Source organism: Oncorhynchus kisutch, linkage group LG22, assembly GCF_002021735.2.
Source record: "Oncorhynchus kisutch isolate 150728-3 linkage group LG22, Okis_V2, whole genome shotgun sequence".
NCBI classification, from domain to species: Eukaryota; Metazoa; Chordata; class Actinopteri; order Salmoniformes; family Salmonidae; genus Oncorhynchus; species Oncorhynchus kisutch.
Window position 1 is genome coordinate 25,843,888 of NC_034195.2, and position 14,165 is coordinate 25,858,052.

The 14,165-nt window shown below is 41.6% G+C and overlaps 1 protein-coding gene across 1 annotated transcript in view; it reads left to right on the forward strand.

Annotated features, from left to right (window-relative positions):
- The window catches only part of igf1ra (insulin-like growth factor 1a receptor), a 108,882-nt gene that overhangs the window by 2,693 nt on the left and 92,024 nt on the right, over window positions 1-14,165 (forward strand). Inside the window, exon 2 of the mRNA XM_031801214.1 lies at window positions 10,164-10,727. Coding sequence (XP_031657074.1) covers window positions 10,164-10,727 — 564 coding nt within the window. The remainder of the gene's footprint in view (window positions 1-10,163; window positions 10,728-14,165) is intronic.

Consider the following 14,165-nt stretch of genomic DNA (forward strand, 5'->3'; position numbering starts at 1 on the left):
TTGCACAGTATACAATTCTCCAGTCTTATTCATGTACACCTGTAAAGACAGTTGAAGGTATGTGACCTAAATAGAACAACAAATGTTTCATCCAGTCATGTGTTATCTGAATGAGAAAAGTGAGTTTAGGAAGACTTTTCCCCCTCTGAATAGAGTATGGCCCGTTTGTTACCATTAAAAACAATTTCATTTGTCACTTCCTTCATAAACAACAGGGGTAGACTAACAGTGAAACCCTTACTTACTGGCCCTTCCCAACAATGCAGAGAGAAGAATAGAAACATAATAGAAAGATAATAACTTGAGGAATATTTACTGTACCGTCTCACTTTGATGTTGTTTAAGTTTGACTGCTGTTAAGCTGCTTAGTGGATGGAATCTCTAAGGCTAAACATCGTGTGGTGGAGCAAAGGGACCCAACAGTGACGGAACCATGTCTCCTGCAAAATCCATAGATTAATAAGACCCTTCACAAACCAACCTTCGGAATTGCTCAATAAAGGGGGTGTCATTTGTTTATTGGTGAAACAATTACTTAGACAGAGATTGTACTTAAACACAGTCTTTATTATGAGCTACTGTCAGCCAGTTGTTATTTATTTGTTTGTCAGGTGCTGATTGTTTTTGATTGAGGCCTATATCTATAGTACTTTGGTGGTTGCATTTACATTATAAGTGATTATGGGTATTCATCATATATTACATTTGCACTTGGAGACTTTATGAGGGGTTTTTATCTATGTGATTGATTTCTGGTTGATTTCGTATACTTACTAGCTAGTGTGTTTGTGTAGCCCTGTGGATGTCATTGATAAGAACGGCTGTGTGCTGTGCTAGGACTGAGGAGAGGACGGGAAGGGGATATGGGAATAATGGAGATGATTTTCACATGGAAAGAAGACAGGGAACGACCTCAATTAGCATGAAAAAAGGAGGAGGACTCAATTGAGAGCTATTGACCAGTGTCGTCAGGCCAGCGTCCTCACCACTGTGAATCACAGAGTGGGGCATTTCTCATCACCCTGCTGAGCCCGGCAAGGTCCCACCGCCTCAGTAGGGAAGCCCATGAAAATATTTCATTCTTGAACTGTGTCTTGACACACAGCATGCTAATGACACCTCTCAGTCCACTGACACCGACCTCCAAGCCATGTGGTGAGTTTCTCAACATATAACTCACTATCATGTGTAGGGGCTGGAAACAAGCCCAGAACTTTCAGGTCAGACCAATACAGCCCAGACAACAGTAAACAAGAGATAATAAACATGGTTGTTTACCATTTCACTTCAGCAACAAATCTTGTTTACATTAATTTAATGGTTAAACGTTTTTTTTTGTACTCTAAATTATTGTTGATGCCAGCCCATCTGTTTTTACAATAAACAGTGTACAGAATATACACTATATATACAAAAGTATGTGGACACCCCTTCAAATTAGTGGATTCAGCTATTTCAGCCACACCCGTTGCTGACAGGTGTATAAAATCGAGCGCACAGCTATGCAATTACCATAGACAAACATTGGCAGTAGAATGGTGTTACTGAAGAGCTCAGTGACTTTTAACGTGGCACCGTCATAGGATGCCACCTTTCCAACAAGTCAGTTGGAAAGGTCAAATTTCAAGTGCTGTTATTGTGAAGTGGAAATGTATAGGAGCAACAACGGTTCAGCCGCGAAGTGGTAGCAAACACAAGCTCAAAAACAGGACCGCAGAGTGCTGAAGTGCATAGAGGATAAAAATAATCTGTCCTCGGTTGCAACACTCACCACCAAGTTCCAAACTGCCTCTGGAAGCAACTTCAGCCCAAGAACTGTTAATCAGGGAGATTCATGAAATGGGTTTCCATGGCCAAGCAGCCGCACACAAGCCTAAGATCACCATGTGCAATGCCGAGGGTCGGCTGGAGTGGTGTAAAGCTCGCCGCCATTGGACTCTGGAGCAATGGAAACGCGTTGTCTGGAGTCAAGAATCACGCTTCACCAGCTGGCAGTCCAATGGACAAATCTGGGTTTGGTGGAAGCAAGGAGAACGCTACCTGCCCCAATGCATAGTGCTAACTGTAAAATTTGGTGCAGGAGGAATAATGGTCTGGGGTTGTTATTCATGGTTCGGGCTTGTCCCCTTAGTTCCAGTGAAGGAAAATCTTAACACCACAGCATACAATGACACTCTAGATTATTCTGTGCTTCCAACTTTGTGGCAACAGTTTGGGGAAGGTCCTTTCCTGTTTCAGCATAACAATTCCCCCTTACACAAAGCGAGGTTCATACAGAAATGGTTTGTTATGTTTGGTGTAGAAGAACTTGACTGGCCTGTACAGAGCCCTGACCTCAACCTCATCGAACACCTTTGAGATGAATAGGAAAGCTAACTGCGAGCCAGGCCTAATCGCCCAACATCAGTGCCCAACTTCACTAATGCTCTTGTGGCTGAATGGAAGCAAGTCCCCGTAGAAATATTCCAACATCTAATGGAAAGCATTTCCAGAAGAGTGGAGGCTGTTATAGCAGCAAAGGGGGGACCATCTCTTTATTAATGCCCATGAATTTGGAATGAGATGTTCGATGAGCAGGTGTTCACATACTTTTGGTCATGTAGTGTACATGAGAATGATATTGCTCAGAAGTTTTAAAAAATCTGCTAAATTTAATCAAGGACTATATTTGATGTATAGAATTTACAATTATTCTGGGCATTGCAAATGAATGGTCATGCTCCATTAGGGCTTGTATACTTTTTACCCTGTGCATTTTAATAATCTGTCCCTGCTAATAAAATGTAATTAAGCGCCCTTTTAACTCCCACCACAGTAAACTTTCCATGCCATTGCTTCCAAGTATACAGCAAACAAGGCTCAATGATACATCGAGAGAGAGAGAAAGAGAGAGAGAGAGAGAGCGAGAGAGAGAGGGAGAGAGAGAGAGAGGGAGAGAGAGAGAGAGGGAGAGAGAGAGAGAGAGAGAGAAAGGGAGAGAGAGAGAGAGAGAGAGAGAGCGAGAGAGAAGAGAGAGAGAGGAGAAAGTTGGTGTTTGGAAATAGAATGTGCAAAAATACACCCGCTAGCGAAACAGACATGGTTTTGTTGATTGGAAGAGTGGAGAGTTTGTGAACTGTTTTATTGGTCTTTGCTGTTCACACGGGCGGTCTCTGGACAGCCTGGCCTGGCAGCAGACACATGCTCCTATCGAACCCCAGCCCCAGCCACACTTTGACACACACTATTTGAGGTACTCCTTTTGGCGAGCATGAGTCATAACTTTACTCCACTAACCGCTTGTTGGAGCTCAAGTAAAGGTTTGTGTGGGATTCAGGGCTAAAATTACAATTCAGAATAATGATGCTATTCTCACCTGTAGGGACTATTGGACTTAAATGAAGACAGATCTCACTGTGTGTGTATTGTTAGACTCAGCATCCACTGTTTGTTCATGTCCTGTGACTCCTGCCCCTTGTTTAACGCAGACTCCCTGGCATTGCTAATGCATAGTTACGACTGGATCCATTCTTCCTGGAAAGCAGAATGGCAGTAGCTGTCACCAAGGTTACACAGAAAGGGGGGATGTGTAGATGTTTCTCTGCATTTAACATCCAAGTTCCCTCTCTGTCTTAGGTTGAGGGGTACAGAGGACTGCGGTGCTGTGGCCTTTGTGACTGCGACTGGGACTAGTGACTCAGACATTAATTAGTTGTATGTGTATATTGATGTGTATTGTTGTGTATACAGGGCTCATCTGTAAAAAAAAAAAGAAAAAAAGAAGAAGACTGGTCTTAACATGACTCTTGGTCAAAATAAAGGTTAAATAAAAAATTAAATGCACCCTCTCTCTCTCATGGGTGAGGCAGTAAGACTCTTCGGTCTCTCGCTCTGTGCCTCTACCCACCCCCTAGTCCTGGATCCGCTAAGGGGGCAGTGATGCCGGCATATCGTTCCTCACCCCCATGAGGGAGTCAGTGCAGTGGGCATGCCTGTGTGTGTGTGTGCCTTGTGCGCTGTTCTGCTCTCGCACTGCAGTACAGCGCAGCGTGGCAGGCAGCCTGTCTCACTGGCATGCCCCTGTGCAGGCAGGGATGGGAAAGTGTGTCACTGTGCTAGTTTGTGAGAGTGCAGTCAAATGCTGTCCTACGGCTTCTCCAGGCCGCAAGCTGAGGTTTACAATGCTTAATTAAACACTTATTTCAAATTTGCGCATATGCAATCTCTGGCCAGCCGCATACAACATCATGTGCTGTGGCCCGTGGCTTTAATAGCCCGTGGAGTATTGTACAATTTGCAAGATGATTGCAAATATTATCTCTTCTAATAGATTGCATAGACTATATCAGTGACAGGCTGCAGATCAAGAGACTGTGGGCAGATGCATATTGAAATGGGGACTTTCATCATTTGCATTATTGAAATGGGGGGGGGGGAACCTCCTCTCTTTGGTAATATGCAGCTCACTGATTTGTAATACTTGATATGATGAAACCATTTAAATACGCTGTAGATGCTGTAAAAGGGGTGGGGATATAATGTTTAAGCTGTACCTCAATAGCTCAACTGTTTATCTAAACTAAACGTGGTATTGGAACTGATTGTGCAAACCTATTAAATGTCACTCTAAACTATATTTAAAAGACTGCAGGTATGTGTGTGTTTACCCGTTCTCTGCCATGCTGCGAGGGAACCGAGGAGAGGGTTTGGAGTGCATGTGTAGGGGGTGACAGTGTTGTGTTACCAGTTTGGGTCTGATGTCTAAGACCATGCAGGGGAAGTGGCCCACCAGATCACTAGTCAGATGACTTCCAGCATGTGGGGGATTAAGTGATGTTGAGGTGGCAGATGTGAGGTACTGGGATGGAGGGAGGGACCAGGTCCACTGCCTTTGTACTGCCCATCAGATGCTCACATTTTTCTGCATATCTGAGCACATTTTCTTGGGAAAGTATCATGTGTTCTGATGGACATGAATTTGTGGGTGATTCAATTCAATAAAGTCCAGCCCCAGAGCTTGTCTCCATCAGATTACTCCCCATAACAACCTTGCTGGGGATTACAGTGGGAATACCTGAAAAATATACAGTTGTTCGCTTTCCGAGAATGGTCTCATACTAGACTGTTAAATGGTTTCAGTAACCTTTGATAAAGAACTCAACATACTGATCTGTCCCATAGGAACTGACATCCTCTCCTCTTATGCGGCACAGTTTAACCTGTCGGTCAAAGTTCAATTAAAGCAAAATGTGCATTTTTAGTCTGTTAAAAGATCACGGCTGATATATTGTAATAGTCAAGTTGTTTACTACCCTTGGATTTTTACAGGCTAAAAATGCACTGGCTCTTTTACAGAGTCACGTGTTTGTGTGTGTGGGCATGCTTGCGCGTGTGTGTAGGACTGTGTGTGGGATGACATTTATATGGAAGGTCAGGGCAAGGTTATCAATCATGAACATGAGCCGCTGGATCCCATTACGCGCTGGAGATATGTGTGTTTACTCAGCAGTGTGAACAGGGACAGGGAGAAGCACATTATTCTATGTGTGCTTATCCCATTGTGAGGACAGTGGTTACTGCTAGATACAGCCATTACACAACAATAAGAAATGACTGCTGTCAGGGCTGGAATTGTATTAATTCCCCCATAATGTCTGTTTAAATGAATTCTTATGCAAGTATGAAGACAAATCATATTTTGTGCAAATGGACCAGGCTTGTCAGGATGCACAGATCTGAAAGTCTACGCTCCTTCATTGGTGATTGGTCAACTGTAGGGATTATTCAGTGAAGTCTTAGTTGTCATTCAGCTCATTTTCATGCACATTTTAAATACTGTAAAATTGAGCGACTAAGATGTACTCAGCAAAGACGTCTATATTAATGACAGAGTTATCTTAGATTCTGACTTTTTTGAGGAAGTGTATACTGGCTATGGAGTCTCAAAATGGACAAACAGTACTATTGCTGCTTTTCTCTTGTTTTTCAAGTGAAGGTCTTTTAAGGGAGTATACAAGCACACTCATTCGGTTCACCTAGCTGAGTTCGGCTAGGCGCCAGCCGAACTGAAGCATGCTGACATCTTTAACAAGGTAGTGAGAAAGCAGTGAGGTGGGATTCGTTATTTCTTTCTTACCTTCTTAATTTCCATCTTTTCTCTCTCCCTCTCTCTCTCTCTGTTGGTTTCAGAACAGAGATGTCGCGACATGTTCAGGTGTAGGAGTGTCACAGGTTTAGTTGTAGTATTAGACAATCTGTTCATTATTTCAGGGAGCGTGGTGTCTTTGGTAATTGTCACTATAGCTTCCAAAAATACTTGTAATTCATTTCACCTTCTCCTTTTATCGCTGACGGGTTCACACCGATAGTAAGGCCTCAGATAGACTTGTCTGGCAGAATCCCTATCTCCTCCGTTACCACAATATCCCCCACTGCCCCTCCTCTTGTCTCTTCCCCACCAGACTCCCACTGATTGTATTAATGCCTCCAACAGGAAGTGAGGCCTAGAGTTTCTCTTTACTAACAAACAAATTAGTCTTTGTGTTTGAGTTGCTCTACCCCTCCCCCCTCTGGCTGTTCACAGAGCAGAGGAAAAATTCTCAATGAAACAAAGAGGACATGCAGCTCGATGGCTCGCAAGTGGAGCCCCAGGGCATTTGTGTCGATAGGAGAAAGCAAATGCTATTTTCTACCCAAGTAATCATTTGCGTTCTAAATTTAGAAAAGTGCATCACACTGACAGGAGCAAATAAAGGCAATTCATCCCGATAAACAATGTGCTCACTATTTTTGGCAGAAGATTTTTTTTTAAATGACTGAAGTGGAATCTCATTTAGGACACTTCTAGATTTAAATAAAAGTAAATGTTTGGCCTATGGTGCAGTATGGGTTCTATGGATGTCATTCATATGAATGTATAGATGCTATATTTTGTCTTCCATTCAATTCAAATCTAAGTATCAGTAGATAAAATGATAACTGGGAGCTTTTGTTATGGTCATTGTTGTGAGGTTAGATACAGCTTTGTGGAAATTAGCAGAAACCTTTAGAGGTCGACCGATTAATCAGAATAGCCAATTAATTAGGGCCGTTTCCATAACAATCAGTAATCTGCATTTTTGGACACCGATCATGGCCGATTACATTGCACTCCACGAGGAGACTGCGTGGCAGGCTGACTACCTGTTATGTGAGTGCAGCAAGGAGCCAAGCTAAGGTGCTAGCTAGCATTAAACTTATCTTATAAAAAACAATCAATCTTAACATAATCACTAGTTAACTACACATGGTTGATGATATTACTAGTTTATGTAGCTTGTCCTGCGTTGCATATAATCGATGTGGTGCCTGTTAATGTATCATCGAATCACAGTCTACTTCGCCAAACGGGTGATTTGGGCCGTTTGGGCCGCCTGGCTCATTGCGAACTGTGTGAAGACTATTTCTTCCTAACAAAGACAGCCAACTTTGCCAAACGGGGGATGATTTAACAAAAGCACATTTGCGAAAAAAGCACAATCGTGGCACGAATGTACCTAACCATAAACACCAATGCCTTTCTTAAAATCAATACACAGAAGTATATATTTTTAAACCTGCATATTTAGTTAAAATAAATTCATTTTAGCAGGCAATATTAAACTAGGGAAATTGTGTCACTTCTCTTGCGTTCATTGCACGCAGAGTCAGGGTATATGCAACTCATTGCAAACTAATTTGCCAGTATTTTACGTAATTATGACATAAAATTGAAGCTTGTGCAATGTAACAGCAATATTTAGACTTATGGATGCCACCCATTAGATAAAATACGGAACGTTTCCGTATTTCACTGATAGAATAAACATTTTGTTTTCAAAATGATAGTTTCCGAATTTGACCATATTAATGACCTACGGCTCGTATTTCTGTGTGTTATTATATTATAACTAAGTCTATGATTTGATAGAGCAGTCTGAGTGAGCGGTGGTAGGCAGTAAGCATTCATTCAAACAGCACTTTACTGCGTTTGCCAGCAGCTCTTCGCAATGCTTCAAGCATTGCGCTGTTTATGACTTCCAGCCTATCAACTCCTGAGATTAGGCTGGCAATACTAAAGTATTTATTAGAACATCCAATAGTCAAAGGTACATGAAATACAAATGGCATAGAGAGAAATAGTCCTATAATAACTACCACCTAAAACTTCTTACCTGGGAGTATTGAAGACTCATGTTAAAAGGAACCACCAGCTTTCATATGTTCTCATGTTCTGAGCAAGGAACTTAAACGTTAGCTTTCTTACATGGCACATAGTGCACTTTTACTTTCTCCAACACTTTGTTTTTGCATTATTTAAACCAAATTGAACATTTTCATTATTTATTTGAGACTAAATTGATGTATTATATTAAGTTCAAATAAAAGTGTTCATTGTTCATTCAGTATTGTTGTAATTGTCATTATTACAAATATATATATAAAAATATGCTGAATTAATCGGCATTGGCTTTTTTTGGTCCTCCAATAATCGGTATCAGTATCGGCGTTGAAAAATCATAATCGGTCGACCTCTAGAAATCATAGCATCAGGTAAATGGCGTGTTGACATGGATCTGGGCCGGGCGTTTTGAAGCACGACTGTTGGTCTCGCTGCACAGGCCCTGTGACGCTCACTGAGAGGGTGTCCTAAGCCTCTGGAAGAACAGAACAGGTTCAGCCAAAGGAGCTCATATGACAAGACATTTCTTCAATGGATCGTTTCACCTTCCTAGTAGCATTTGAAACCTCTTGGCTACCTGTCGGGGTTTCTATGTTTTTTAGGTGTGGTGTTTACTCTATGTTTGTTTTGTCTTTATCAGACTGTACTGTCTTGACCAGTACCTGCCTTGACATATAGACAGGGACAGGGAGTTGGTAAGGAGCGTAACAGGTCCCCCTCCCACTGTGAGATTGCGTATGTTGATACTGTTTGTTTGGGTTTGTCTTTGAACTACAGTCCTTAGAATCTCGTACATTTGATATGTTTTGTCATGGCTACAATTGCAGCTCTGCTCCCCTGGTGTAAATACTCATTTTTGTCGTATATCAATAGACCCAGAGGAGATGGTTTACTGCAAGTGTTAGAGTGAAAGGATTGTCTTGGATTTAAAGGGTGACAGGCAACAGGCATTACAGGTGTGATGTTTTGTTTACATTTGGGCAGTATATTCAGTGTCCTACATGAAGCACTTATATAAACAACGGCTGGGTTTTATATGGTCTGTTATCGTAGCTGTCTTTCAGTGATGATATCCTATTAGCTATACTTGTATCCATTCCTGATTGGTGTAATTGACAGACACAATTGAAAGCAGAGATGATTGATAATAGATGTGTGTGTGTGTGTGTGTGTAACAGAGAGAGAGACAGAGGACGCTTCAGGGACTGTGGCTTTGCGTGTTGTTTTCTGTGTGTTGAGCTGAGAGGGATGGGATGTTTTTAAACCGAGGTGTTATCCAGGTAAAGGAGCGGAACATAGGATTCCAGGTCTTAATAAGATATATGTCAAGAGAGTGTCTCAAAATATTGACCCTTGTCTTTGAGAGAGAACTTCCTAAGTCTGCTCAGTATGAGGAGCACACTCACCTCAGATGACCCTGACTGCTTGTCTCTCATTTGTCTCAAAAAGAATGCCTCTGCCACAGACCTTGTTGTCACATTGGACCATCATTACAGACCAATAGTTACAACCATGAAACAAAAGCAACAATAAGCTTTTGTACATGAACAGAACAAAGCATGGCCTAAATAGTATAACATAACACACGAAGTCCAGTTCTAAGTCCTGTTGTACTATCAATTCCATATATTTTCAGAAATGATCTCAAGAAGATTAGATTCAGCCCTTTTAATGGGTGTTGTGCTTGTTATTTTGGTGCTCTCATTTGTTTCTTACAATTTCTGGGACTGACTGACAGTACGCCTTTAAGCCAGGTCACCCCTTGAAAAGAAACATTGACTTGAAATTAGATTTGCATGGTAGACATGGTAAACAGATGAATACAATGAATAGGTATGCAGACAAATAAATTCATATATAATATAATTCAAGGTTACATTTTATTCAGGCACATTGAATAAGGGACACAAATACTGTGTTTTAAAATGATTAACTATGATGTGTAATAATGTGTGGTTTTTCTTTCCCTTTCTCTCTCCTCCAGTCTGTGGTCTAAGTATCGACATCCGTAATGACATCAGTGAGTTCAAGAGTCTGGAGAACTGCACGGTGGTGGAGGGCTACCTGCAGATCCTCCTCATCGGAGAAAAGACCAACAACCTCAACCAGGAGCTCTTCCGCTCCCTCAGCTTCCCCAAGCTGACCGTCATCACCGACTACCTGCTCCTGTTCCGCGTGTCCGGCCTGGACAGCCTCAGCACGCTCTTCCCCAACCTCAACGTCATCCGCGGACGCAACCTCTTCTACAACTATGCCCTGGTGATCTTCGAGATGACCAGTCTGAAGGACATTGGCCTGTACAACCTGAGGAACATCACACGAGGGGCCATCCGGATCGAGAAGAACCCTGAGCTCTGCTACCTAGACTCTGTGGACTGGTCTCTCATCATGGACGCAGAGTTCAACAACTTCATCGCAGGGAACAAGCAGTCCAAGGAGTGTGGTGACGTGTGTCCAGGCATCATGGAGGACAACGCTCAGTGCATCAAGACCAGCTTTAACGGCAACTTTAACTCTCGCTGCTGGACATCCAACCACTGCCAGAAAGGTAAGGAGCGCTGAACTTTTCTCTTCACAGTCTGGGCAGCAGAGACCCAGTCACATCAGCACAGAGGACAGCCTGTCCACAGAGCTCCCGTTTACTTGTTCTGTTGTTGTTTACTCCTGCAGAATTCTGTATTTGTTTGTGTTGGTTTTTTAAGGTTTTAAGCAGAGGTGGGACCAAGTCACTATTATTCAAGTCACAAGCAAGTCTCAATTCGCAAGGTCTGAGTATCAAGTCGAGTCTCAAGGAAAACAGTCAACAAAGTCAATAAAAATTTAATCTATACATGCAATGACAAATCTTTGTCTATTTTTTGAGGCTACCAGACACACATTTTCATTATTTTGTCTACAACACATTTTGATTATGTAATAATTCATTTGAACAAAAATTCCAAATGCAATCTTCATAAGTAAATGATACATTTCAAGTGATTTTGATGTACCAAAAGACCAGTAGGCCTATGCTAGTTGTTGTTGCATGATGCCCCATTGCTGGTGAGCTTGTAAAGTAAACGGTTATTAACAACCAATTCTTGGACCTGCATATTTATTTATGGCCATCCTTTTTCCTACAATTTGAGTTTTGCACTGCAGCCGATCGAAAATCAACAATCTGTTCGCTAGCACCTGACCTGTGTTGATTGACAGTTTGCTGGTCCAATCAGAGGGCCGAGTGTGCTTTTCACTAGCCATTCTATTGCACGTTTCTTTTACAAGTACGATGCTGCGGCTACTGTCTCTGGCTGCATAGAGAGTAATCCACAGAAAGTCTGTGCCACATAATTGGTGACAATACATTACAAAACCTGTCACGTGACTCGAGTCCCCACCTCTGGTTTTAAGGTATTGTTTCTCAAATAACTGGGGTATTTGGCAGTGTTTGTCTATCCAACTTGTGATGCAACCATTTGCAGAGGTGTTTTTGATCTAGGTAGCTAGGTGGGTTCCAGTCATTCTCAAAATGTGAATTCCCCAGTGAACAAATCCCATGAATCAATGTTGTTTTTCTTTCATATTCGTCAGGGAGCAGGATTGTCCCCCACCCAGTAAAAACATTTCCTGTCTGTTTGTTATGGAAGTCTTTTCTTTAGATCAACCTATTTGCTGACAGAACTAAGGATGTGTGAATAATACATTTTCTGGTATTAAATACATTCTCAGTTGAGGTTACTGTTGCTCTGCCAAAAAGCGGGGCAGTGAGTCTTCATGTCTGGACCATATCAGGTCAATATTTACTAAATCTTATCTGGTGTGATGAATGAGTTATGACACAATACACTACAGCATAAGTATTTAAAGTCTATGAAGAAGGAAGGATATGGTTTTCTTGTAGCCTCTTTATAGTTATATTTTTAAAGGACCAATGCAGCCATTTTTTTAAACCTCAATATCAAGTCATTTCTGGGTAACAATGAAGTACCATACTGTGACTGTTTTCAGTCAAAATGGTAAAAAAGAAACAAAAATATATTATTCGCAAGAGCAATTCCTCAAGCAATAATTTTGCTAGGACTGTCTGGTAGTGGTCTGAGTGGGGAGGCGAAAAACAGAGAACTAGCTGTTATTGGCAGAGAGGTTTGGAACTCTCTTTCTTATCGGTCTATGAACTCATTTACTGCCCGATGACATACTCCATCCCACAAAATCTGGCTGAAAATTCAAAGGTATTTTCATACAGCTCTATAATGGGCATTATCATATTTTTTTCACAATTTCACAGTATTATTCCAACCTCATAGTGTGGAATATATATAAAAAACAAGAAATGATGTTTTTGTCTACACTGGGACTTTAATTGTATACATGTCTATTACTCACAGATCTAGAATGAGAATTAAACTGTCAATCAGCTGTTGAAACAATAACAAAGCGTCCTCCCCGCCCCTGTTTCTGTAAAAAGCTGAGGGATGGGACTGGAGAAATGGAACCCCTCTGAAATTCATAGACAAAGCTAACATAAAAATGATAGTTTAAACCATGTTTTGAGGCAATATAGTGTTTGTTTACATTGACTTTGTTTACAAACATTGGAATGAAAGCTTATATTTCGGGTTCTGATGGGGTACGACAGATGAGAACTAAGCTCATGAGCATTTCCATGTTATATTTTTCAAGAATCAATTGGTACATTTAATTCATTAAAAAGTAAAAAAATGGATGAAGCAACCTCAGATTGCCCCTTTAAGTTAATAAATAAAATTCATGTCAACAATTGACTTAATTTAGGACTGGAAGTTAAGGGCAAGGGATAGTGGGAAAAGTTGTTTTGGTCTTGTTGTTTAGTTGTCTTCCTTAGGCATTGTGGTTGGCATTGTTGTTGTGGATGTGTGGCTGACAGAGTGACATCAGTGCCACGGTATTGGCCAACCAGGCTCCCACCGTAGTGTATTTGTCTGTTTTGTCTAGACGATTACACACTGCAGAGCTTGAGTTGGAATGGCCGCCTGTTTAAAACCTCAAGTGTCTCACTGTGTGGACAGTTTTTCACTGGTCCAAATCTGAGGAATTCAGATGCATATTTACCCTGCGAAGGAGATTACTGTAGGTCGACCTTGACTTCAAGGAGCTTTGGGGGAAAACACTTCTCCTAGCCTCCTACTTGCCTGTCTGCTCCCCTTTCCTCTCAACATAAAATAATAATGGGAAAATGTCCTCCCAGCCATGGCCTTTTGAAGACCTGTTTACAGCTCCCACGGATAACTGGTACTTCTAAACATCTTCAGTCTGGACAGTCTGGACTGGCTTAAGTGACCTGTGTGGAATTAACTTCATTGATGTACAAAGATTTGCTTGTAATTTATCTAATGTTGTTTGGAATGTTATGGGTCAACATTTTTGTTTTTCCTAAGATTTGTTATGGTAAGGAGACAAAGGGCATTTTTGATTTGCTCCCGCAGATCCATTCTCCCACCTTAAAGCCTAGCAGATGTCAGGGTAAATACTCTGAGACTTGAGGTCTCAACTCTGCAAATAAAGACTAACAGAGATTGTGATATCAGGATAAAATGGCTCATTTAGAGGGTGTGTGATTGTGGCTTAGTGGTAGTACAGCTAGATTTGTAGGCTCAGTTCTCACCCATACAATGTTCAAGGCTCTGAGTCTAGCAGAGATGAGACTTTTCTCTGGCCCTCACTGAAGGGCAGATACTCCACTTGTCTCCACCCCTCTGCATAATTGCCTTGTTTTTCTCCAGTACAGATGTTTCTTCAAGGGCATGCTGTGCAGCGGTTTCCTAGTCAATCCGGACCAATCCTCTACTCTGAATGCATCTCTTTAATTACAGTACATGACTAGGAGATGCTGTTTGCTAGTAGGACTACTTTAGCCTCTGGGGAAGTTTCTTGGGGGAGCTATTGTTTGTTAGGTCAAACAGGCATTACTCTATACTTGCCTTGCCTGCTTGTATGAACTCGCTGTGTACAGTTTTAAGCAACACCA